Source organism: Pseudophryne corroboree (assembly GCF_028390025.1).
Source record: "Pseudophryne corroboree isolate aPseCor3 chromosome 3 unlocalized genomic scaffold, aPseCor3.hap2 SUPER_3_unloc_98, whole genome shotgun sequence".
In the NCBI taxonomy this organism is placed as follows: domain Eukaryota; kingdom Metazoa; phylum Chordata; class Amphibia; order Anura; family Myobatrachidae; genus Pseudophryne; species Pseudophryne corroboree.
The window spans coordinates 186,729-212,383 of NW_026967594.1; the positions used below are offsets into that span (position 1 = coordinate 186,729).

A 25,655-nucleotide genomic window follows, 5' to 3' on the forward strand; every position below is an offset into this window, starting at 1 on the left:
CCGGTGAGTAAATTCTTATTTTTAAACTTAAAATATACTTTACTCTGCACATGGATAAAATATCCTTTAAAGCACAGAAACAATTCAAGTTACGTGTTAGTATTGCAGGTAAGTAAACAGATACATATCATTCAGACACAGCCGCAATAGTGGCCCGCAGCAGTTTGCTGGTGTTGGCAAAATGCACATGTGCAGCGACCGTGCGGACACGCACATTGTGGCCACATACCTGAGGGGCGAATGCCGGCGGGCCAGGACCATTTTCCGGAGGGCATCGTGATATTACATATGCGTTCCTCTTTAACCCCCTATAACCTTCCAGAGTGCACCTCATATCTCATCTTTTCCAAGTTACTACAAATGATATGAGATCAGTAGCAGCACTACTTTCAGGATTATTACACAGAACACACATAAAGGCTGACACAGCAAATAACAGTAACACATACAAGGGATTAATTAGAAATAAGGAAGCATAATAATCATTAAGTCTAATTATCAACTGGTTCTGTGCGGGACCCATACACCTCTTTACTGCCTCCAGCAGCCCCTGGTACTGTACTGTGACCATCCGCCCTGTCCCCCCCCCACTACTGCCACCACCCTGGCCCCCCAACCTCTTTCCCCTACTACTGCCACCACCCTGTCTCCCCCCTACTGCCACCACCCTGTCCCCCCAACCTCTTTCCCCCACTACTGCCACCACCCTGTTTCCCTCTCACTACTGCCACCTGCCCTGTCTCCCCCCCACTACTGCCACCCACCCTGTCTCCCCAGACTGCCACTGCCCTGTCTTCCCCCACTACTGCCACCGCCCTGTCTCCCCCCCAACTACTGCCACCCGCCCTGTCTCCCCCCACTAATGCCACCCGCCCTGTCTCCCCCACCACTGCCACCTGCCCTGTCTCCCCCCAACTACTGCCACCTGCTCTGTCTCCCCCCACTAATGCCACCTGACCTGTCTCCCCCCACTACTGCCACCCACCCTGTCTCCCCCCGCTACTGCCACCCCCCCGTCTCCCCCCGCTACTGCCACCCACCCCGCCTACCCCCACTACTGCCACCTGCCCTGTCTCCCCCACTACTGCCACCCACCCTGTCTCCCCCCACTAATGCCACCTGCCCTGTCTCCCCCCAACTACTGCCACCCGCCCTGTCTCCCCCCACTACTGCCACCCCCCCCCCGTCTCCCCCCGCTACTGCCACCCACCCCGCCTACCCCCGCTACTGCCACCCACCCCCACTACTGCCACCTGCCCTGTCTCCCCCACTACTGCCACCCGCCCTGTCTCCCCCCACTAATGCCACCTGCCGTCTCCCCCACTACTGCCACCTGCCCTGTCTCCCCCCAACTACTGCCACCCGCCCTGTCTCCCCCCACCTCCCCCCGTTACTGCCACCCACCCCGCCTACCCCCACTACTGCCACCTGCCCTGTCTCCCCCACTACTGCCACCCGCCCTCTCTCCTCCACTACTGCCACCTGCCCTGTCTCCCCTCACTACTGCCAACCTCCCTGTCTCCCCCTACTGCTCGCCACCCTGTGCCCCCCCTCTTCCACCTCAGCACTGCTTGGGGACAATATTACCTATAGACAGTGCCTCTGGCAGCCCCCGCTACAGCAATAGTGCCACCCACCCTGTGTCCCCCTGACATCTCAGAACTTCTTGTGGATTCTTGGTACTGCTGGTAACAGTCCTTCATCTGCAGGTGGAAGTAACCAGGGCAGAAAGGAGGCAGAAGCTGCTTCTGGTACCATGGACATTGGGACTCTGGTCATGTAGGGCTGGGAGAGTCAGTAAGATTATGTAATAGTCACCATCTTACAGGCAGCCGGTGAAGGGAGCAGAGAATGGGTGTTATGTGGCAGGAACGGGCTGGTTAGGTAACAGCCTGGCTGCTGCATTCTGTACAAGCTACAAGGGGTGCAATTCTTTTGCTGGGAGACCCAGGTAGAGGACATTGCAGTAGTCTTTGTATGATGATACAAGTACATGTATGACTGTAGGTAGATCTTCTGAGGGAAATAAGTGCTGGAGTCTGGCTATGTTCCTCAGATGAGGATCTGTTTGTGGCAGATACTAATGTCTAAGTGTCACTCCACCATCCAGGAGACCAAGATTCCGCACATGATCAGCATTTTGTGACTCTGAACCCCCAAGCGTTTGTATGGTTGGTAACAAAGCTGAGCTGTCACCCTGCCCTTTGTTGGTGAGCTTCTACCATATGGACCTGTTTCACCAGGACTGAGTCACAGCCAACTGGCATCACCCACACCTGGAGCTCACCTAGACAACCATTTAGGATTGGGACTGGGTTCTCAGTACCTGTAGCAAAAGACAGGTCATCTGTACAGCAGTGGTAGATGAGGTCATGACATCTGATTATTTCACCCAGTGGTAACATGTATATTGCAAAAAGCATAGCAAATAGAAGAACCTTGAAGAACAACGCATGGCATTGATGAGAAAACTCCAGAAGATTAAAATGGTTCCTCACCTGAGTGATGTCTATTGTGCTGATTTATTTCTCAGAGTATGGAAATGGCCTCTCACCTGTGACTTCGCTGAAGTGTAACAAGTTGTGATTTCTATGTAAAACATTTTGCACACTCAGAACATGGAAATGGCTTTTCCCGTCTGACTTCTCTGATGTGTAAAAAGATCTAATTTCCGTGTAAAACATTTCCCACATTCTGAGCAAAAAATGGCTTCTCACCTGTGTGACTTCTCTCATGTTTAATAAGATCTGATTTGTGTGCAAAACATTTCCCACACTCAGAACATGGAAATGGCCTCTCACCTGTGTGACTTCGCTGATGTGTAACAAGTTGTGATTTCCAGGTAAAACATTTCCCACACTCATAGCAAGAAAATGGCTTCTCGCCTATGTGACTTCTCTCATGTTTAATAAGATGTGATTTCTGGATAAAACATTTCCCACACTCATAGCAAGAAAATGGCTTCTCGCATGTGTGACTTATCTCATGTTTAATAAGATGTGATTTCTGTATAAAACATTTCCCACACTCAGAACAGGAATACGGCTTCTCACCTGTGTGACTTCTCTGATGTGTAACAAGAGCTGAGTTCTGTGCGAAACATTTCCCACACTCAGAACAGGAATATGGCTTCTCACCTGTGTGACTTCTCTGATGACAAACAAGATCTGGTTTCGATGAAAAACATTTCCCACACTCAGAACAGGAATACGGCTTCTCACCTGTGTGACTTCTCTGATGTCTAATAAGAACTAATTTGTATGCAAAACATTTCCCACACTCAAAACATGGAAATGGCTTCTCACCTGTGTGACTTCTCTGATGTCTAACAAGAACTGATTTCTGTGTGAAACATTTCCCACACTCAGAACATGGAAATGGCTTCTCATCTGTGTGACTTCTGTGATGTATAATAAGATCTGATTTGCGTGCAAAACATTTCCCACACTCAGGACATGGAAATGGCTTCTCACCTGTGTGACTTCTCTGATGTCTAATAAGAACTGAATTGTATGCAAAAGATTTCCCACACTCAGAACACAGAAATGGCCTCTCACCTGCCTTACCGGTCTGTGGGTTAATAGGCTTTGTGTTCTGTGTAAAACATTTGGCATCTATAGAACAGGGAAACACTGTATTTACTGTCAGAGCTGTAACAGATGCACCAATATCAGAGTGATCAGGAGAACATTTCCCAGGATCAGAGGGATCAGCTGATAGAGCTGGATGTATAATTGGGGTAATGGGGTTATCTCCTGGAGAATCTGGTCTACTGTCATTATCTTTTGTTTCACAATCCGAGGATAACATTAGATGTCCTTCTGTGATATTCCTGCTTGTGTGTCCATCTGCTGGAAATAAAATACATTATGGGAATGTGACATTTTCTGTAACAATATTAATCTTGTAAACAATAGGAGAAGACGACTCTCTGGGGCACTTAATTGTAAATGTGTGTGTATAATAAAACATAACTTTTAATGAAGGCTTTATAATATTGTGTCTCAGAGTATCATTGTGTCCACCCTCCTGAGAACACTCACAATAACAAATGTAATATTATAATAAGACTTAGATATATCTCTCTCTTGTACTGGTAACTAACCATGAAGTATAAATGGAGATGTAGTCACTCGCCAAGTCCTATGTCAGCACCAATGTAAAACAATGGATGGGGAATATATTGTATGAACTGGAGATTCTAGATGAACAATAATATCAGTCATATGAGCTGATGGATCAGAGAAATGTCTCCTAACATTACTCCTGGAAGCATTGGTAAGGTAGCATTCCTTTATGTGTGTGCTCATACGCTGGTAAGCCTGTACATGTGTTACTCACCCTTATATAAGGTATATTGCTACAGCAGAGTAGGTGTGGAACAAGGTACTTTACATGCAATACACCATATAATACACTGTAATCATCATCATCTGCTAGGCTAAAATCTACTTTCTCTTACGTCCTAGAGGATGCTGGGGTCCATTTAATACCATGGGGTATAGACGGGTCCTTTGGGAGCCACTGGCACTTTAAGAGTTTAATAGTGTGGGCTGGCCCCTCCCTCTATGCCCCTCCTACCAGACTCAGTTTAGAAAACGTGCCCAGAGGAGTCGGTCACAGCTAGAGGAGCTCCTAGGAGTTTTCTTAGTTTTTTATTTTCTACAGTTAGTTAGGTTACAGGAAGGCTGCTGGCAACAGTCTCCCTGCTTCGTGGGACTTGGGGGTGGGGGGGTCGGAATAGGAACCAACTTCCTAAAGAGTTAATGGTTCTCTACTCCGCTGACAGGACACTGAGCTCCTGAGGGTGCTGATCACAAGCCCATGAGGCGACTGCTCACTCCTGCAACACGGCCGCCACCCCCTAACAAAGCCAGAAGAAAGAAAAGTGGCAAGTATAGCTCCGGCGTCCCGGTTAGCGGCAGGGTATGGCGGCACAAGCGTGGGAGCGCAGCTCTGACAGGCTGCGCTCCAGGAAGGCTCAGCAACACACAGTGTAGGCGCTTTGAGGGGCGTCCTGAGCCAGCACGGATAAACCCTACACTGGTCACGCAGATAACAGGGGCTAATCCCCCTGTTAGCACTAAAATCCTCAGGCCAGTAAAAACAATTAGTGCAGGAAGCCGCTCGACATTACAAGGGGCGGGGCTTCCTCTCAGAGCGGATCCAGCACTCACCAGCGCCATTTTCTCCCTGCAGATCATAGGAACTAGGACGCTGACAGGGAGCGCTGCCCTCCCTATTAAGATCAGTCAGCACCGGGCTTTTATCATAAATTCCTACAGGGGCGCTGTGTGGCTGGCTCCTTATACTCTGTGACTCTCTGAAGGTACTCTGGGGGAAACTGTGTCCGACATTTTCCGGTCTGTGTAAGTGTGTATATCCACATTACCATGTCTAAGGACTCTGTGTCCTGTGCTGCAGAGTGTGTATCTTCTCCTGAGGAGTCTATTCCATATACTCAGGACTGCAATGTGCTGTCTCGGCCTTCTGAATCCGAACCCCCATGGGTGGATTCTTTAAGGGGAATGATATCCCAGATTTCAACATGGATGTCACATAATAAGAGACGCAGTTTTTGAGACAATCTGTGGAGTGTTTGAAATATTCAGCTCCCACTACTTCATCTAAAATCCCACCTACATACCCCAAAAAAGTACACTTGCCCAGATAATGCAAGCTGACACTAATACCGACTCTGATACAGGGGACGGTGAGGGGGATATGCAGGGGGAGGATGCATCCCTTGCTAAAGGGGTGCAGCTAATGATTGAAGCCATTAGGGATGTTTTGCATATTTCTGAGAAGGTCCAGAACAAGTAGAGAAATCTTATTTTACAGTAAATAAGAAGTCCTAACTTACCTTCCCTGCTTCTAAGGAGTTAAACTCCTTGTTTGAAAAATCCTGGGAAAACCCAGAGAAAAAATTACAGATCCCTAAAAATTCTCATTGCTTTCCCTTTCCCTGAAGAGAATAGAAAAGTGGGAAAACCCCCCTATTGTAGACGCTTCTGTATCTAGGCTGTCTACAAAGGTGGTTTTACCTGTCCCTGGTTCAACCGCCTTAAAGGAGCTGGCTGACCGCAAGATTGAGACTACGCTCAAATCACTATACACTGCTACAGGCATGGCTTTAAGGCCCACTATTGCTTGTGCGTGGATTTCTAAAGCCATAGTAAAGTGGTCAGGCACCTTACTAGAGGACTTAGATACTATGGATAGGAGTGACACTGACTTGTTTTTACGTCACATACAGGATTCTGCAGGCTTCATGGTGGAGGCCATGAAGGACATTGGCCTGCTACTTCCATGGCTGTCTCGGCACGCAGAGGACTCTGGCTACGCCAATGGACTGCGGATGCAGAATCCAAGAAAAGTGTGGAGAACCTGCCATTTACAGGTCAGGCACTATTTGGGGACGCATTGGATGCGTGGATTTCCACGGCGACTGCGGGTAAGTCGACATTTCTTCCCTCTGCAGCAGCCCTAGCTAGGAAATCGTATCCTACACTGCAGTCCTTTTGGACTGCAAAATGTAAAAAATTCAAACCCCCTCACACCTTCTTTAGAGGAGGTCAGGGAAGATCCCAAAAACCTGCACCAACAGGTTCCCTGGAACAGAAACCAGGTTCTGCTTCCTCCAAATATTCAGCATGACGATGGACCTATCAGCCTGGACATCAGGCAAGTGGGAGCGAGACTAAAAGATTTCAGTCACGTCTGGGCGTCATCATGCCTAGACCCCTGGGTGAAGGATATTGTTAACCAGGGGTACAGACTGGAGTTTCAGGAACTCCCACCTCACAGATTCTTCAAATCATGCTTACCAGCTTTGCTGACAGAAAGTGCTATCCTTCAGGAAGCCATTCAAAAATTGGTACAAACAAATGTCATTGTTCCAGTTCCACCTCACCTAAAAACCAAGGGTTATTACTCAATCCTGTTTGTAGTACCAAAACTGGGCGGTTCGGTAAGGCCTATATTGAACCTGAAGACGTTGAACCCCTACTTGAGGGTTTTCCAATTCAAGATGGAGTCTCTGAGAGCGGTGATCTCAGGTCTGGAACAGGGGGAATTCCAGGTATCCCTGGATATCAAGGATGCGTACCTTCACATTCTGATCTGGCCACCTCACCAGGCCTATCTACGGTTTGCACTACAGGACTGTCACTACTAGTTCCAGACGTTGTCATTTGGCCTCTCCACAGCACCGAGGGTGTTCACCATGGTCATGGCAGAGATAATGCTCCTCCTACGCAAACAGGGAGTGAACATAATTCCATATCTGGATGAACTGCTGATAGAGGCATCTTCCAAGGAGAAGCTGTTGCAGAGTATTGCGCTCTCAACTCAACTACTCTGGGATCATAGGTGGATCCTGAACCTTCCAACGTCACATTTGGAACAGACAAGGAGACTGCCCTTCCTGGGGATGATACTCGACACGGAAGTGCAGAGGTTGTTTCTACCGGTGGAGAAAGCGTTGGTGGTCCAATCAATGGTCCGGGATGTCTTGAAACCTCCCCGGGTAACGGTTCATCAGCGCATTCGCCTTCTGGGGAAGATGGTAGCCTCCTACAAGGCTCTACAATACGGAAGATTCCATGCACGGTTCTTCCAGCTGGATCTCCTGGACAAGTGGTCGGGATCACATCTTCACATGCACCAGCGGATATGCCTGTCGCCAAAAGCCAGAATTTCAGTACTCTGGTGGCTGAAAACTTCTCACCTGCTCGAGGGCCGCAGGTTTGGGATTCAGAATTGGATTCTTCTAACCATGGATGCAAGCATCAAAAATTGGGGAGTAGTCACCCAGGGGGAAAACTTCCAAGGAAAGTGGTCAGGCCAGGAATCTGTCCTTCCAATAAACATCTGGAACAAAGGGCCATATACAATGGCCTTCTACATGAAGCTCATCTTCTGCAATATCGAGCCATTCAGGTTTAGCCGGACAATGTCACAGCGGTGTCCTACATAAACAGGCAGGGTGGAACGAAGAGCAGGGCTGCAATGTCAGAGGTAACAAGAACCCTCCTCTGGTCAGAAAGACACGTGCTGGCGCTGTCGGCGATCTTCATTACGGGAGTGGACAACTGGGAAGCGGACTTCCTCAGCAGACATGATCTACATACAGGAGAATGGGTCATCCACCCGGAGGTATTAACAGAGGTAACACACCGATGGGGTGTATCTCAGATAGATATGATGGCCTCTCGCCTCAACAAGAAGCTTCGGAGGTACTGTTCCAGGTCACGAGACCGACAGGCAGTGGCGGTAAACGCCCTTTTGACACCCCGGGTGTCTTACAGTCATTGTATGTGTTCCCTCCACTTCCACTCATCCCAAGGATTCTCAAACTAATAAAAAGATCAAGAGTTCCGCCGATGATCATTGCTCTGGCCTGGCCAAGGCGTGCTTGGTACACGAATCTTCTGGCATTACTGCTGGAGGATCCGAGGCCTCTTCCTCTTCGCGAGGACCTTCTACTGCAGAAGCCGTTTGCCTATCAAGACTTACCGCGGCTACGTTTGACGACATGGAGGTTGAACGCCAGATCTTAGCTCGGAAGGGCATTCCAAATAAGGTTATTCCTACTCTGATCCAAGCTAGGAAGGGGGTAATGTCTAAGCATTACCATCGGATTTGGAAAAAGTATGTGTCTTGGTGTGAATCCAAGATGTTTCCTGCAGTGGCGTTTCAACTGGGACATTTCCTCCTCTTTCTGCAAGCAGGTGTGGATGTTGGCCAACGCTTGGGCACCATCAAGGTCCAGATTTCGGCATTGTCTATTTTCTTCCAGAAACAATTGTCTGCTATCCCTGAGGTTCAGACTTTCTTGAAAGGAGTTCTGCACATCCAACCTCCCTTTGTGCCTCCTATGTCACCGTGGGATCTTAATGTGGTGCTGCAGTTCCTGCAATCAGATTGGTTCGAACATTTACAGGAGGTGGATGTAAAGTTTCTTACTTGGAAGGCGTTATGTTGTTGGCCTTGGCTTCTGCCAGAAGTTTGTCAGAATTGGGGGGCATTGTCGCACAAGAGCCCCTACTTGATTTTCCATGAGGATAGAGCTGAGCTCAGAACGCGTCAGAAATTTCTCCCTAAGGTTGTTTCGGCTTTTCATATCAACCAACCTATTGTGGTGCCAGTGGCTACTGACACCTCAATTACCTCAAAGTCCTTGGATGTTGTGCGGGCTTTGAAAATCTATGTGAAGAGAACTACACGTCACAGGAAGTCGGACGCACTATTTGTACTTTATCATCCCAACAAGATTGGGTGTCCTGCTTCTAAGCAGACAATTTCCCGCTGGATCAGGCTTACTATCCAGCATGCTTATTCCACGGCAGGATTGCCAATTCCAAAATCTGTTCAGGCCCACTCTACCCGTAAAGTGAGTTCTTCCTGGGCAGCTGCCCGGGGTGTCTCAGCTATTCAGTTTTGCTGAGCAGCTACTTGGTCAGGGTCGAACACATTTGCTAAGTTTTACAAGTTCTATACTTCGGCCTCTGAAGACTTCAAGTTTGGTCAATCAGTTCTGCAGGAACCTCAGCACTCTCCCTCCTGTACTGGGAGCTTTGGTACATCTCCATGGTACTAAATGGACCCCAGCATCCTCTAGGATGTAAGAGAAAATAGGATTTTAATTACCTACTGGTTAATCCTTTTCTCGTAGTCCGTAGAGGATGTTGGGCGCCCCCGTCCTGTGCTTTGTATTACTGCATTTTGTTACTTGGTTCAGAATTGTTGGTTTAGCCGTTGCTGAAGTGTTCCAAGTTGGTGAGTTTGGCTTTTTTGTTATGTGTGAGCTGGTGTGAATTTCACCACTATCTGTGTATTTCCTTCTCTCGAAGTATATCCGTCTCCTCGGGCACAGTTTCTAGACTGAGTCTGGTAGGAGTGGCATAGAGGGAAACTAGCCCACACTATTAAACTCTTAAAGTGCCAGTGACCCGTCTATACCCCATGATACTAAATGGACCCCAGCATTCTCTACAGACTACGAGAAAATAGGATTTTATTTACCGGTAAATCTATTTCTCGTAGTCCGTAGTGGATGCTGGGAACACAACTAAAGAAAGCTTTAGGACTACCTGGTGTGCACTGGCTCCTCCCACAATGACCCTCCTACAGACCTCAGTTAGGATACTGTGCCCGGAAGAGCTGACACAATTAGGAAGGATTTTTGAATCCCGGGTAAGACTCATACCAGCCACACCAATCACACCGTACAACTCGTGATACTATACCCAGTTAACAGTATGAAATACAATGGAGCCTCTCAACAGATGGCTCTCAACAATAACCCGTTAGTTTAACAATAACTACATACAAGTATTGCAGACAATCCGCACTTGGGATGGGCGCCCAGCATCCACTACGGACTACGAGAAATAGATTTACCGGTGAGTAAAATCTTATTTTCTCTGACGTCCTAAGTGGATGCTGGGACTCCGTAAGGACCATGGGGATTATACCAAAGCTCCCAAACGGGCTGGAGAGTGCGGATGACTCTGCAGCACCGAATGAGAAAACTCAAGGTCCTCCTTAGCCAGGGTATCAAATTTGTAGAATTTTGCAAAAGTGTTAGACCCTGACCAAGTAGCAGCTCGGCAAAGTTGTAAAGCCGAGACCCCTCGGGCAGCCGCCCAAGAAGAGCCCATCTTCCTCGTGGAATGGGCTTTTACAGATTTAGGATGCGGCAGTCCAGCCACAGAATGCGCAAGCTGAATTGTTCTACATATCCAGCGAGCAATAGTCTGCTTCGAAGCAGGAGCACCCAGCTTGTTGGGTGCATACAGGATAAATAGCGAGTCAGTTTTCCTGACTCCAGCCGTCCTGGAAACATATATTTTCAAGGCCCTGGCTACGTCCAGTAACTTGGAGTCCTCCAAGTCCCTAGTACCCGCAGGCACCACAATAGGTTGGTTCACGTGAAAAGCTGATACCACCTTGGGGAGAAACTGGGGACGAGTCCTCAATTCTGCCCTATCCATATGGAAAATCAGATAAGGGCTTTTACATGACAAAGCCGCCAATTCTGACACATGCCTGGCCGAAGCCAAGGCCAACAGCATGACCACTTTCCACGTGAGATATTTCAAATCCACGGTCTTAAGTGGTTCAAACCAATGTGACTTTAGGAAACTCAACACCACGTTGAGATCCCAAGGTGCCACTGGAGGCACAAAGGGGCTGAATATGCAGCACTCCCTTAACAAAAGTCTGAACTTCAGGAAGTGAAGCCAGTTCTTTCTGGAAGAAAATCGACAGAGCCAAAATCTGAACCTTAATGAAACCCAATTTTAGGCCCATAGTCACTCCTGACTGTAGGAAGTGCAGAAATCAACCCAGCTGAAATTCCTCCCTTGGGGCCTTCCTGGCCTCACACCAAGCAACATATTTTCGCCATATGCGGTGATAATGTTTTGCGGTCACCTCTTTTCTAGCCTTAATCAGCATAGGAATGACTTCCCCCGGAATGCCTTTTTCCTTTAGGATCCGGTGTTCAACCGCCATGCCGTCAACGCAAGGTAAGTCTTGGAACAGACAGGGCCCCTGCTGCAGCAGGTCCTGTCTGAGCGGCAGAGGCCATGGGTCCTCTGAAATCATTTCTTGAAGTTCTGGGTGCAAAGCCCTTCTTGGCCAATCCGGAACCACGAGTATGGTTCTTACTCTTCTCCTTCTTATTATTCTCAGTACCTTGGTATGAGAGGCAGAGGAAGGAACACATACACCGACTGGTACACCCTCGGTGTTACCAGAGCCTCCACAGCTATCGCCTGAGGGTCCCTTGACCTGGCGCAATATCTATTTAGCTTTTTGTTGAGGTGGGACACCATCATGTCTACCTGTGGCCTATCCCAATGGTGTACAATCATTTGGAAGACTTCTGGATGAAGTCCCCACTCTCCCGGTTGGAGGTCGCTCCGGGAATGAACACTGCTGACAGTGCTAACACATGATATTCCGCCCATCGGAAAATCCTTGTGGCTTCTGCCATCGCCATCCTGCTTCTTGTGCCACCCTGTTGGTTTACATGGGCGACCGCCATGATGTTATCTGACTGGATCAGCACCAGCTGATGTTGAAGCAGGGGTCTTGCCTGACTTAGGGCCTTGGCCTTCTCCTCCGGGAGAAACACTTTTTCCTGTTCTGTGTCCAGGACCATACCCAGGATCAGTAGACGCGTCGTAGGAACCAGCTGCGACTTCGGAATATTCAGAATCCAGCCGTACTGTTGTAGCCCTTCCCGAGATAGTGCTACTCCGACCAAGAACTGTTCCCTGGACCTCGCCTTTATAAGGAGATCGTCCAAGTACGGGATTACTATAACTCCCTTTTTTCGAAGGAGTATCATCATTTCGGCCATTACCTTGGTAAATACACTCGGTGCCGGGGACAGACCAACGGCAACGTCTGGAATTGGTAATGACAGTCCTGTACCACAATTTTGAGGTACTCCTGGTGAGGAGGGTAAATGGGGACATGCAGGTAAGCATCCTTGATGTCCAGTGATACCATGTAACCCCTTCGTCCAGGCTTGCAATTACTGAGCGATTCCATTTTGAACTTGAACCTTCGTATATAAGTGCTCAAGGATATCAATTTTAGAATGGGTCTCAACGAACCGTCTGGTTTCGGTACCACAAACATTGTGGAACAGTAACCCCGACCTTGTTGAAGGAGGGGTACCTTGATTATCACCTGCTGGAAGTACAGCTTGTGAATTGACATCAGTACTACCTCCCCTTTCTCCAAGGGCAGCAGGCAAGGCTGATTTGAGGTAACGGCGAGAGGGAGTCGCCTCGAACTCCAGCTTGTATCCCTGTGATACTACTTGCAGAACCCAGGAATCCACCTGTGAGCGAGCCCACTGGTCGCTGAAGTTCCCGAGACGCGCCCCCACCGCACCTGGCTCCACCTGTGGAGCCCCAGCGTCATGCGGTGGACTCATAGGAAGCGGGGGAAGATCTTTGATCCTGGGAACTGGCTGTCTGGTGCAGCTTTTTCCCTCTTCCCTTGTCTCTGTGCAGAAAGGAAGCGCCTTCGACCCGCTTGCTTTTCTGAAGCCGAAAGGACTGTACCTGATAATATGGTGCTCTCTTAGGCTGTGAGGAAATCTGAGGTAAAAAAATTTCTTCCCAGCAGTTGCTGTGGATACGAGGTCCCAGAGACCATCCCCAAACAATTCCTCACCCTTATAAGGCAGAATCTCTATGTGCCTTTTAAAGTCAGCATCACCTGTCCACTGCCGGGTCCCTAATACCCTCCTGGCAGAATGGACATTACATTAATTCTGGATGCCAGCCGGAAAATATCCCTCTGTGCATCCCTCATATATAAGACGACGTCTTTAATATGCTCTATGGTTAGCAAAATAGTATCCCTGTCCTGACAGGGTAACAGACCACGCTGCAGCAGCACTATCCATGCTGAGGCAATTGCAGGTCTCAGTATAGTACCTAAGTGTGTATATACAGACTTTAGGATAGCCTCCTGCTTTTTATCAGCAGGCTCCTTCAAAGTGGCCGTATCCTAAGACGGCAGTGCCATCTTTTTTGACAAACGTGCGAGCGCCTTATCCACCCTAGGGGATATCTCCCAACGTGACCTATCCTCTGGCGGGAAAGGGTACGCCATCAGTAACTTTTTAGGAATTACCAGTTTCTTATCGGGGGAACCCACGCTTCTTCACACACTTCATTCACTCATCTGCTGGAAAACAAAACACTGGCTGCTTTTTCTCCCCAAACATAAAAACCCTTTTGTTTTAGTGGTACTTGGGTTAATGTCAGAGTGTAACACATTTTTCATTGCCGAGATCATGCTACGGATGTTCCTAGTGGATTGTGTATATGTCTCAACCTCGTCGACACTGGAGTCAGACTCCGTGTCGACATCTGTGTCTGCCATCTGAGGTAGCCGGCGTTTTTGTGCCCCTGATGACCTTTGAGACACCTGGGCAGGCACGAGCTGAGAAGCCGGCTGTCCCACAGCTGTTACATCATCCACCCTTTTATGTAAGGAGTTGACACTGTCGGTTAATACCTTCCAACTATCCATCTACTCTGGTGTCGGCCCCACAGGGGGCGACATCACATTTATCGGCATCTGCTCCGCCTCCACATAACCTTCCTCCTCAAACATGTTGACACAGCCGTACCGACACACCGCACACACACAGGGAATGCTCTGACTGAGGACAGGACCCCACAAAGTCCTTTGGGGAGACAGAGAGAGAGAGAGTATGCCAGAACACACCAGAGTGCTATATAATGCAGGGATTAACACTATAACTGAGTGATTTTCCCAATAGCTGCTTGTATACACAATATTGCGCCTAGATTTAGTGCCCCCCCTCTCTTTTTAACCCTTTGAGCCTGAAAACTACAGGGGAGAGCCTGGGGAGCTGTCTTCCAGCTGCACTGTGAAGAGAAAATGGCGTCAGTGTGCTGAGGGAGATAGCCCCGCCCCTTTTTCAGCGGACTTCTCCCGCTTTTTTATGGATCTCTGGCAGGGGTATTTTACACATATATAGCCTCTAGGACTATATATTGTGTAGATTTGCCAGCCATGGTGTTTAATATTGCTGCTCATGGTGCCCCCCCCCAGCGCCCTGCACCCATCAGTGACCACAGTGTGAGGTGTGCATGAGGAGCAATGGCGCACAGCTGCAGTGCTGTGCGCTACTTTGGTGAAGACCGAAGTCTTCTGCCGCCGATTTTCCGGACCGTCTTCTTGCATCTGGCTCTGTAAGGGGGGCGGACGATCGAGGTCGGGCCCTGTGTTCGATCCCTCTGGAGCTAACGGTGTCCAGTAGCCTAATAAGCCCAAGCTAGCTGCAAGCAGGTAGGTTCGATTCTTCTCCCCTTAGTCCCTCGTAGCAGTGAGTCTGTTGCCCGCAGATCTCACTGAAAAAAAACCCCTAAATAATACTTTCTTTTCTAGGAGCTCAGGAGAGCCCCTAGTGTGCATCCAGCTCAGCCGGGCACAAGATTCTAACTAAGGTCTGAGGAGGGTCATAGTGGGAGGAGCCAGTGCACTCCAGGTAGTCATAAAGCTTTCTTTAGTTGTGCCCAGTCTCCTGCGGAGCCGCTATTCCCCATGGTCCTCACGGAGTCCCAGCATCCACTTAGGACGTCAGAGAAAAGGATTTACCGGTAGGTAATTAAAATCCTATTTTTACACCCCCATCATCAGTGTCTTACCTCTATTCTCTCAATAGTAATAAGGATGATGTGTGTACGGTAAGTATGATACAGAGAATTACATATCAGAATCTATACAGCTGCCGCCATACTTCTGCTTCTCATACGTGTGCTACTGGCAGCAGTGAACATCTGAGTGAGAGTGCAGGGAAGACAGCAGAGTCTGATGAGAAAGAGATTGGATCTGCCTTTGGAGGGATGTACCACACCTTTCACCCCTTTAAATAAGAGGGGCCTGAGTCCATCCAGACGTGCTTTCTGGAGCTCTCCTCACTAAGTGGCTTCTTATCTACCCTACCTAATAGCTCTCAGCCGCTGCTGGAACCAAGACCCTATTTATTAAGTCCCCCACTCCTACTGCCCTAAAGCAGCTCGCTCTGCTCACTCCGAGCACTGTTCACTGGTGCAGCCTAGTGACGCCGCTGAAGACACGGGCTGAATTTTGGGGATAAGTGCGCCCAGTCTTTCCTGCACGCTCCAAACACCTGACTTGGAGGCAATTTTTCCTCAGGTGGGAGCAAATGCTCTCCCACTCACACGGGTGCGCAGCTCCCACTATTGCTGGGGACAGAACGGTCTGCCCACAGTCACCGAGCCCGGCAATGATATTGGGAAGTGAGGTGGCTGCCATTTTGAATCCTGGTACCCGCCCATTGCATGCTTTGCCTTCAATAAGGTTTAAAATTGATATAAGCTGCTAAATAAGTGTCCTGATGGCTGGACCGGGGTCACTACACTAGAATTTGTTGGCAGATAAGAACCACTTGGCCCATCTAAATTGAAGCATTTGCCTGGAGGTGAAACTACCTTCTATTTATATGGTACCACTATAATCTACTTCCTCTCAGTCTACATGCAGAGCCCAGTATCAAGTATCGTCTGAGTACAGCTCATTACACTCTGATTACAACCTCACAGTATATTATTTTGTGGATTTATTCACTGAATATATTTTGCCATTTGTGTCTCTCTGTGCTGAGTACTTCACGTCTGTGATCACGCTGACCTCTAGTGGAATATCTCGCTCATTACTGTGTTATTTGAGTTGCATTACATCATGTTTACTTGAAATTTTGGCTCAGATACCCCTGTCACCCCGACTAAGAATGTCATTTTGAACTGAGTCATCTTGATGTAACCTCCTGACAGCGTACTACTGCTCCTTTTATTTATAGATCGTTTGTATTTTCCTATCTCTGAGAGGTCAGTCTCTTTGTAGTCAGCTTACCATGCCTCCAAAAAAGGTTAAAAGGTACCAAATCGGCCCCGCCTGTCCATCTCTTTAGTACCTCGAATTCAGGTGGTACTTCTGAGACTGCTACAACATCATCTGCTTCTTCTTGTCAGATGCACAGCCCAGCTGTAATGGCTGAAGACGTCTTAAGACTCTCTAGATGATCCTGTTACTCTACGATCTATACATTCTATGTTATCTACATTTAAGGACTGAAATAACCTCAGAACTTAACTCTAATATTCAAGCTTTGAGGTCAGATATCAGTGAGATTGGCACTCGTACAGACTAAGATGAGATTGTTGCGTCTCACAAAGATCTGATTTCAGCACGACACCCTTCAGGAAGACCCGGTCTCTATTCATGATAAAGTCATTGATTTAGAAGACAGGTCTCAGAGAAATAATATCAATAATGGGCATTCTGGATTCTTTTACAAATGCTGAGCTTTAAGTTTATGCCATGGTCCTCTTTTCAGAAACTTCCACCGAAGGCTTCTGCCGCGGACCTTCTTATTACTGACAGGATCTATAGACTCCCAAAGTCCAAACAGACCCCTATCCAAGCACCAAGGGACACTCTGCTCAGGGTGCACTTTTTCATCTTAAAGAAAGCATTCTATGAGCCACTGTCTTCCTGATCCACAGCTGAGTGCCTGGATAATCTGCGCTATTTCCAAAAACTTCTCCTGCGACGCTGGGCAAAAGGCATCTGTTCCACCCAAGGAAATGTGCAATACAAATACAAATGGGGCTTTCCTGCTAAGGTTATAGTAATGAGAAATGGTGCCTTCACAGAGATACCTTCACCTGAGGATGGTCCTGCTATTCTGAAAAAGTGGGACATTCCTGTTGACAGTACTTCATGACACTTTACCTAAACCAATCCCGGAGGCGTTGTTTTCTGTCTTCAAGTAATATGCTAAAGGAGTAAGACTGTTAGAGACACTCAGAGTTTGTTTCCTACTGTAACATGTGCCAACTGGGACTAAGTTACTGGGCATGGATCTATTTTTGGGCCAGATTTATTTGTTCTTGTTATGTGCTATTTAATTGCTATATGGTATATGGTCTGATATTCTTTCCACTGTTACGTTTCATAATACCTTTCTAGAATGTTTGGGTGTTCAGGTAAAGCATGACTGATTCATGTAACATCCTGTTGCCCTTATAACTGTGTTGGTGGAACCTACATTGGATATCAGGCCATGTTCTTGGCCTTTACCTCCTTTGGATACATTGGTTACATTGAGATTTGATATATCTTTGTACAGTTGTTACTATGATGACTAGATTTTGCCTCTCGTATGGCTACTTGGAGTAGTCGGTGAGTTTCCCTCTTAGGCCCGACCACCACCTTTTTCTATCTTTCTGTCACGGTTCCCTAGTGACGGAATCTCTAGCTTCTTTATGGACGCTATTTCTGTTTGTCTCCCATTTTTGTTCCCTATTTTATTTTTTCTGTTATTTGATAGTTTGAAGTATGCACACGCCCTACAGACTCTATTGGACTTTACACAGATGATCCTAGATGTTTCATACCATGATCTGATCTCTCTCTATCACGGTGACGTTTTTAAGTCTTAATGTAAAAGGTCTTAATTCTCCCCGTAAGAGACGTCTTGCAATAAAATATTTTGCTGACCAGAAGGCGGCGGTGGTAGCCATTCAGGAATCACATGATCCATTGCACTCTCCCCCTCAGTTTACCAATAACTACCCAGCATGCTCTATCTCCTGTGGTGTAGCCATCCTTTCTAATAGATCCTGCCCCTTTCACCTGGAAAGCAAGTGGGTGGATTGCAATGGTAGATATTGGATTCTAGTTGGGAAATTCATTATAAATATGTCCCCCTTACTTCTCTCTATACCCCTAATGCCAGACAGCCCCAATTTCATAAATCTTTTTTATTCAATAGCTACAAGAAATTGCACTTCTCCTTATGGGAGATGTTACTCTTGCTCCAGACCCTCATCTTGATAGATCCTCCACTACTGATGAACAGACCAGTAATGCCGCCCGTTCCTCAGCTTCCTCATGCTCCCTTTATTAGCTGAATTTGACCTTTGACCGAGTGTGAAGGACATAGTGAGTGGGAAGAATATACACAGATTTTAGGCTGGCTGATTATAATAGATATATGTTCCTGTTATCAGTATCTCAGATGGAAACGGTCTGGTAAGATGTTTGGCGTATTGTATTCATAAGTAGGTGAAAGGGGACAGTTGTCCAGGATAAGATAAATTATGTTATACTGAATGACTACTGCACCCAGCATCACAGACCCTGAATGTAATATCTGGTAAGACAATGTCAGCGTATATCCTTGCAGGGTATAAAGCCTAGAGACTTACACATAGCAGCTTCGTTCTGATTGAAGCTAGGTCTGTCTGCAGCAGATATAGACTTCATAACCCACCTCAGTTTAATACATTCAGACAGAGTTATTAAAGAAGGACCCTGAGGGTGCCTGAACTATATTATTTAAACTACGTAATCGATGACCATCATCTGGGACAGATCATGAAACATTTAGATAAGAGTGGAGTATTCTAATTTGTTCTTCCTATTACTGTAGCTGAGTATAACTTGTTATTTGCAGGTTCTCATTGTTGTAACTTAGAGAAATAAATGCTTATCCTTTATAATATGTCCTGTGTCAGTCTCCATATTTATCACAGTGTGTCCCAGAACCTGGTCGCTTGAATTTTTCTACCGACAACAATTTCATGGCCTGATCACACCCCTCTGATAGGGTCCTGGTCGCCTTTTCCCGCTACTCCTCCTTTACCACCTTGGAGATTGTAGAATTATATATTAATGGATGCTGAAGGCACCAGAAGTTTGCAAGAGGCCTTGTCCTCCTACTTAGACGTGAACGCTCCTGAAGATACTTCCATTACGAACCACTGGTGTGCCCTTAAGGCCATGGATCAGAAGCCAGAGAAGGCCATCATCCAAGTGCCAGGGGACAGGTAATCAGCAGGGAATGTGCAGGACTCTGAATGCTGGTTCCCGTACACAAGCTCAATAAATGTATTATATACCTAAGGCGACGGTAGCAAGACTCAGGTGCTGCCAACTCAGTAACAGGAGCCGTTCATTAGCCAATTCCCTGAGGCCGGCTGTTACAGGAGCATGTGGATACATGACAGGACCTGCGCCATATATTTCCTAAGCATTGTGTCACGTGGCATGAGGAGCCCCGAGCCTGTGCCCCAGCAAGCAGCCGCACCATGCAATAATACACATCCATAGTGTATATAATATAGCATGTAATATACGTAGTTATAGTAGACTTACCATCAATAACTCTATTTCTCTTAAGTCCACAGTAACCACAGGATATACATTGGGATATGAGGTAGCATCAGAGGATTGGCACCAACGATCAAAAGCTTTCGACCTCCGAGAATGCAATGAGCCAGTCTTCTATATCCCCACCTCCTGGTTCAGGCAATTCAGTTATTTTCCAAAGCTCAAGGCAAGAGCATCATAGAGAGCCCTAACGAGGCGAGAAGAAGAACACACATGCACACCCTTCCGTACAAGAAGGAAGAGGTTAGTAGGTGTAAGAATCATTAAATCAGGTGCGTCAGGTTGGAATCCATGTGGATAATGTGGACTTAGGAGAAATAGTTATCGATGGTAACTCTACCATAGTTACGTATTTCTCCAGCAGGGTCCACAGTAGTATCCACAGGATATACATTGGAATGTCCCAAAGCAAATTTAGTGGAGGGGACGCTCCTGATTGGACAGGAAAATCCTTCGCCCCAAATGAGAGGCAAAGGTATCAAAGGCATAATGCCTAATGAATATGTCGATGGAAGACCATGTGGCTGCCTTACATATCAGTTCAGCTGAGGCACCATGGCATGCTGCCGAAGATGGACCTACTATACAAGTAGAATGAGACATTAGCTGGAATATAGGGAGATCAGCACGAGAGTAACCTTCCGAGATAGTATTTTGAAGCCACCTCGCCAGCGTTTGCTTGTCTGCAGACAATCCCCTCTTGTGGAATCCATAGAGTACAAAGAGAGTTGGATATATTCTTGCCACACACAGTAATAAATAGAAGCAGAAGATGGTTTCCTTGTTCTAAGCATTGTTTAAATTACCTATTGAGAAAATCCTCTAGCTTTAAGGATGGACGTCTCAAGAACCACACTGTCAAAGACAGAAAATCCCAATGCCTGTGACAACAAGGACCCTGCAACAGTAGATCTGGACATTGATGCAGTAGCCACGGAGTGTCCACTGATAGCCTCTGTATATCTGTGTTCCAGTGTCTTCTGGGCCATGCCGGAGCTATTCAAATCCTGGTGCCCTTTCCTTGTTTGGCCTTCCGAATCACCCCGGGTAGCAGGGCGATTGGTGGAAACACATAGCTAGCTGAAAGTCCCATCTTACAGAGCATCCATGAAGATCACTTTGGGATCCTTTGTTCTTGACCCATATGCGGGTACTTTGAAATTCTGCCGAGAGGCCTTGAGGCAGCCCCCACTTGTCTACCAGACTCTGGAAGACCTCGGGGTGTAAAGCCTATTCACTTGCATGAATGGCGTGTCGACTAAGAAAATCCGCTTCCCAGTTTATGACGCCTGGAACAAATACTGCGTACAACGCTGGATGATGAAGTTCTGCCCTTCTTAATGTGTGGCTTAATGCCTTCATTGCCTTTTGACTGCGCGTTCCTCCTGGATGATTGAGGTACGCTACTGCTGACGCATTATCCGAACAAATTAGAACCGGTTTCCCCTGAAGGAAGTCCTTTGCCTGAGTGAGTGCCTTATATACGGCCCAAAGTTCCAATATATTTATCGGCAGGCAACTTTCTTCCTTGATCCACAGCCCCTGGAAGCTACCTTTTTACGACACTGCTCCCCAGCCCTGAAAACTTGCATCCGTAATCAGCACCTCCCAATCTGAGATCCAATAGGGTCTCCCTTTGGTCAGATGGGACACCAGGCTAATAACTTCCGTACTTCCAGAGGAAGGATCATAGTTTGAGTTATTATTGTCTGATGTAACCCATTTCATTTGGAAAGGATCAGACATTTAGGAGGACTTGAATGGAATTGAGCATACTCCACCATGTTGAATGTCGACACCATTGATCCCTTCACACACATAGCTGCATAAATGAATACCCTTTGACTTTGTAGCAGATCCTGAATCCTCAACTGTATTGTAGATATTTTGTTCAGAGGTAAAAACACTCTCTGAAGACTGGAATCCAATACAGCCCCCTAAGTGCATCATCTGTTGTGACGGACCCAGGGACGACTTTCCCCAATTTTTGAGCCGTGTCTCTGTAAACAAGCTATTGTCTGTTGCAGATGACACTGAAGCAATTCCTGAGATTGTGCAAGAATTAATAAGTCGTCGAGGTATGGAAAAATCCTTATCCCCTGTCAACGGAGATAAGCCGCCATTACCACCATATTTTTGGTGAACACTTTTGGAGCTGTGGCCATTCCACATGGTAGGGCCTGAAACTGAAAGTGTTACTCGAGGATGGTAAACCTGAGATAGCACTGATGGGACAGTGCTATAGGAACATGCAGGAAAGCATCCTGGATATCCAAGGATACCATAAAAGCCTCCAGCTCCTTGGCCAAAATAATGGAACGTAAAGTCTCCATATGAAATTGAGGCACCCAAATGTACTTGTTCAGCACCTTGAGACTGAGTATAGACCGAAACGACCCATTTGGCTTCTGAACTAGAAACAGGTTGGAATAGAAACCTTGTCCTTGTTGCGCAGGAGGAACTGGAATTATCACTCCTGATTGAAGCAACCTCTGAACTTCCTCTTGTAAGGCCCTGGCCTTTGTTTCTACTGCAGATAGGCTGGTACAAAAAAACCTTTGTGGAGGGTGCTTCTTGAAGGCAAACGCATAACTGTGAGATAATGCTTCTTGTTCCCAGGCATCTGTGGTGGACTGCTGCTAGATCTGTGCAAAATGAAGAAGTTGGCCTCCCACCCTGGGGTCCTCCAGGTGGAGGCCTGCACCATCAGCCTGATGGCTTATCTTCTGGTTTGGAGGCAGGCCTTCTGGTAAGCCCAGTGCTTTTTAGTCTTTCCAGACTTGTCTGATTGGGACTGTTTGCCATAAACTTTTCCTTTCGCTTTTCCTTGGGTCCGAAAGAACCGAAAAGCTGAAAAATTAGGTTTAGACTTGTAAGTAGAAGGAAACTTCGCTTTCTTAGAGTCTGCTTCTGACTCCAATATACTGTAATTCTTTACCAAAAAGAATATCTCCAGTAAAGGGCAAAGACTCTAGAAACTCCTTGGACTCTGAGTCAGACTTCCATGTATGTAGCCAAACCGACATGTGAGCGGCTACTGCTGAGGCTTATGCTTGAGAGGCAATAGTACCCATGTCCAAGGCTGCTTCTTCCATAAACATAGCCGCCTGTTTAATATGTGCAAAATGGGATTTTTGCTCTCTAGATGCCAATGCCCAGCGGCCATTGCTTTTGCCATCCAGGCTGAAGCCATGGCTGGTCTCACAATTGCCCCAGACAAGGAGAAAATGGTTTTTAAAAAAACATCTATTTTTCTATCCGTAACATCATTTAATGATGTTGAAGGCAGAAGTAATGTATATTTTCACACTAATCGAATGACGTGCGTATCTATTTTGGGAGCCACCTCCCTTTTTAAACAGTCCCCAGCTGGAAGAGGATAATGGGAATTCCATTTCTTTGGAATTCTAAACTTCTTAGTGGGTGTTACCCAAGCCTCTTGCATAATCTCCGTCAGCTGTTCTGACCCCAGAAATTCAGTTCTGACTGTTTTGGGATGTTTAAACACAGGAGCATTGGATTTTAACAAAGGCTCTGCTGCCTCCTATAAGGATAGAATGGCTTTCATAGAACTAATTAGCTCAGGTATAACCACTGAGCTGGGACCTTCATCCTCGTCTCTGTATGCAGACCCAGAATGTGAGGAATCCTCATCCTCCCAAGTGTCTCCTTCTGAAACATGTGTAGACTGTGAGGATGTTGTTTCATGTCTGTGTGATTTATTTTCCACAGGCCTTTCAGCCTGTTTTTCTTGTAAGGGTTAACAGGGTAACCTATCCCTAGTATAGGAGCTGGCATTATCCACTCAGCTATATTGTATAATGTCTGTGCAAAAGAAGCCCACGGGGGTTCAACTTGAACCTGTGCCTGCCTTGGATTATTCAGGAGGCTTTGGTGAAAGCTAAAACAATTGGTTAAAAAGACTCAGGGTGGGACTACCCCCTGTTGAACTGTATGTTGGTTTGAGATAAAAAGATGAGGCCTATGAGCTTCAGAGGTGGATTAGACCATTTTCACTCTGCTGTAAACAACTTGCTGTATTGCAGTTGCCGGTAGCAATAGGGAACAGTCTTTTTTAAGACTGGGTAAATAAAACATCTTCTGCTTCAAGACGACTGCTTCATCTTGTGACTTGCAGGGCTAAGCGAAACTTAGCTCCGTTTTTCGGCTCTCCAGGGTACACCCAGCATCTCCAAGCTCCGCCTTCCACCTGCTACCGTGCCGTGCTTGGTCAAGCAACTATTGGAGATTCGTCAATACCACACAGGGGTGGTAAGACAGCGTGTTGACGCATACAGAGCAGAGCAGTGGTTCCAGACCCAACTAAATAGGAGTCTGGTGGTGGCTGCATAGAATCCGCCCACTGCGTAGTGGGTGGAATCAGTAACAGGCGGTTACTGACGGTAAGCGGGAATCCCCTATTTGGCCAGGTCCCGTGTGACCTAAACTCCATTCTGTGACTGGGGCCGGGACGCAAGGCGGTGAGGGCTTTCGTAAGCACCGTCCGATCACAATGGTAAACAAATCACACACCTGTACGGTGTTAACTACACAATTTGTGACTGAAATCACTTTAACAAGCTATAAAGTGACATACGATCTGATACTTCCCTGCTTTGCACCAGCATTGAGGATTGAAATATACCCAAAAACTGACAGAAATAGTAAAGTCAGCAATCACACTAGCAATTAGTCACAGGTTATTAATTAGTATTATATGCAATATGATCACATAATCAACTACAGATACATTTCAAGTATGTAGGAGAAACATATTACTGCATTTCCTTGTATAGGATATTTAACGTATTCAGTCGCAAAGTGAATGAAACAGCAGTAATAGTTTACAGACTCATATGCATCAGGCACTTATCTAACTCCTCGTACCCAATGGTACGCTGAGGGGATCCAGACGCAAATAGTGTACACCAATGCTCAGTGAACGCAACAGTGAACACATATGCTCCAGTCACACAGCCGCCTATACTGCGACCGGGTCCTTTTAGATACACAGCGTCTCAGACGGAAGCGGGAAATCAGTTCATGAGGGGAAACTCAGAGGAAACTGGTCATGAAGCGGGGGGATGGGTGACCAGGGGAGCGTCTTACTCCCCACTGCTGACATCAACCCCAGGGAACGGCCTCACACTAATCCCTGGAGCCTATGATCCCTGGGGCCTAGTGCTGGTGCACCCGAGGTGGCAGCCGCATCAGCGACTGTTCAGTAGTCCCCACCCCGAGAACAGTGCGGCTGTGTCTCGCATCTCCCCCACTAAGCAGAACTGACGCCTGACCTTCTTCCCATTCTCCGGCCGCAGCCTGGTAACGTCAGCTGGACTTGCTAGTACATCCTACACAGGTGCCCGCTGAAACAGCACTGAACACGTGCGTAAGCGTTGTCGTGACCGGGCGGGAAGTTGTTGGAGCGACTCATTCTAAGGTGGCGTGTAAGACGCTTTTTAGAAAACTCGCTCAAAAAAGTTAAGACTACAAAAATAAATTTAATAACGAGCTTAGGGATTCCAAAATCAGCAGTCCAAAGATTGTGGTCCAGCTCCTGCCGCACCAACAAAAAAATAAGAATTTACTTACCGATAATTCTATTTCTCGTAGTCCGTAGTGGATGCTGGGACTTCCGTAAGGACCATGGGGAATAGCGGCTCCGCAGGAGACTGGGCACAAAGTAAAAGCTTTAGGACTAGCTGGTGTGCACTGGCTCCTCCCCCTATGACCCTCCTCCAAGCCTCAGTTAGGATACTGTGCCCGGACGAGCGTACATAATAAGGAAGGATTTTGAATCCCGGGTAAGACTCATACCAGCCACACCAATCACACCGTACAACCTGTGATCTGAACCCAGTTAACAGTATGTTAACTTTAGGAGCCTCTAA

At 47.1% G+C, this 25,655-nt stretch overlaps 1 protein-coding gene across 1 annotated transcript in view; it reads right to left on the reverse strand.

Annotated features, from left to right (window-relative positions):
* Nucleotides 1–1,529: 1,529 nt before the first annotated feature.
* The window catches only part of LOC134984936 (gastrula zinc finger protein XlCGF17.1-like), a 32,258-nt gene continuing 8,132 nt past the window's right edge, over nucleotides 1,530–25,655 (reverse strand). The window contains exon 2 of the mRNA XM_063950390.1: nucleotides 1,530–3,848. Coding sequence (XP_063806460.1) covers nucleotides 2,665–3,810 — 1,146 coding nt within the window. The 5' untranslated portion in view covers nucleotides 3,811–3,848 and the 3' untranslated portion in view covers nucleotides 1,530–2,664. The remainder of the gene's footprint in view (nucleotides 3,849–25,655) is intronic.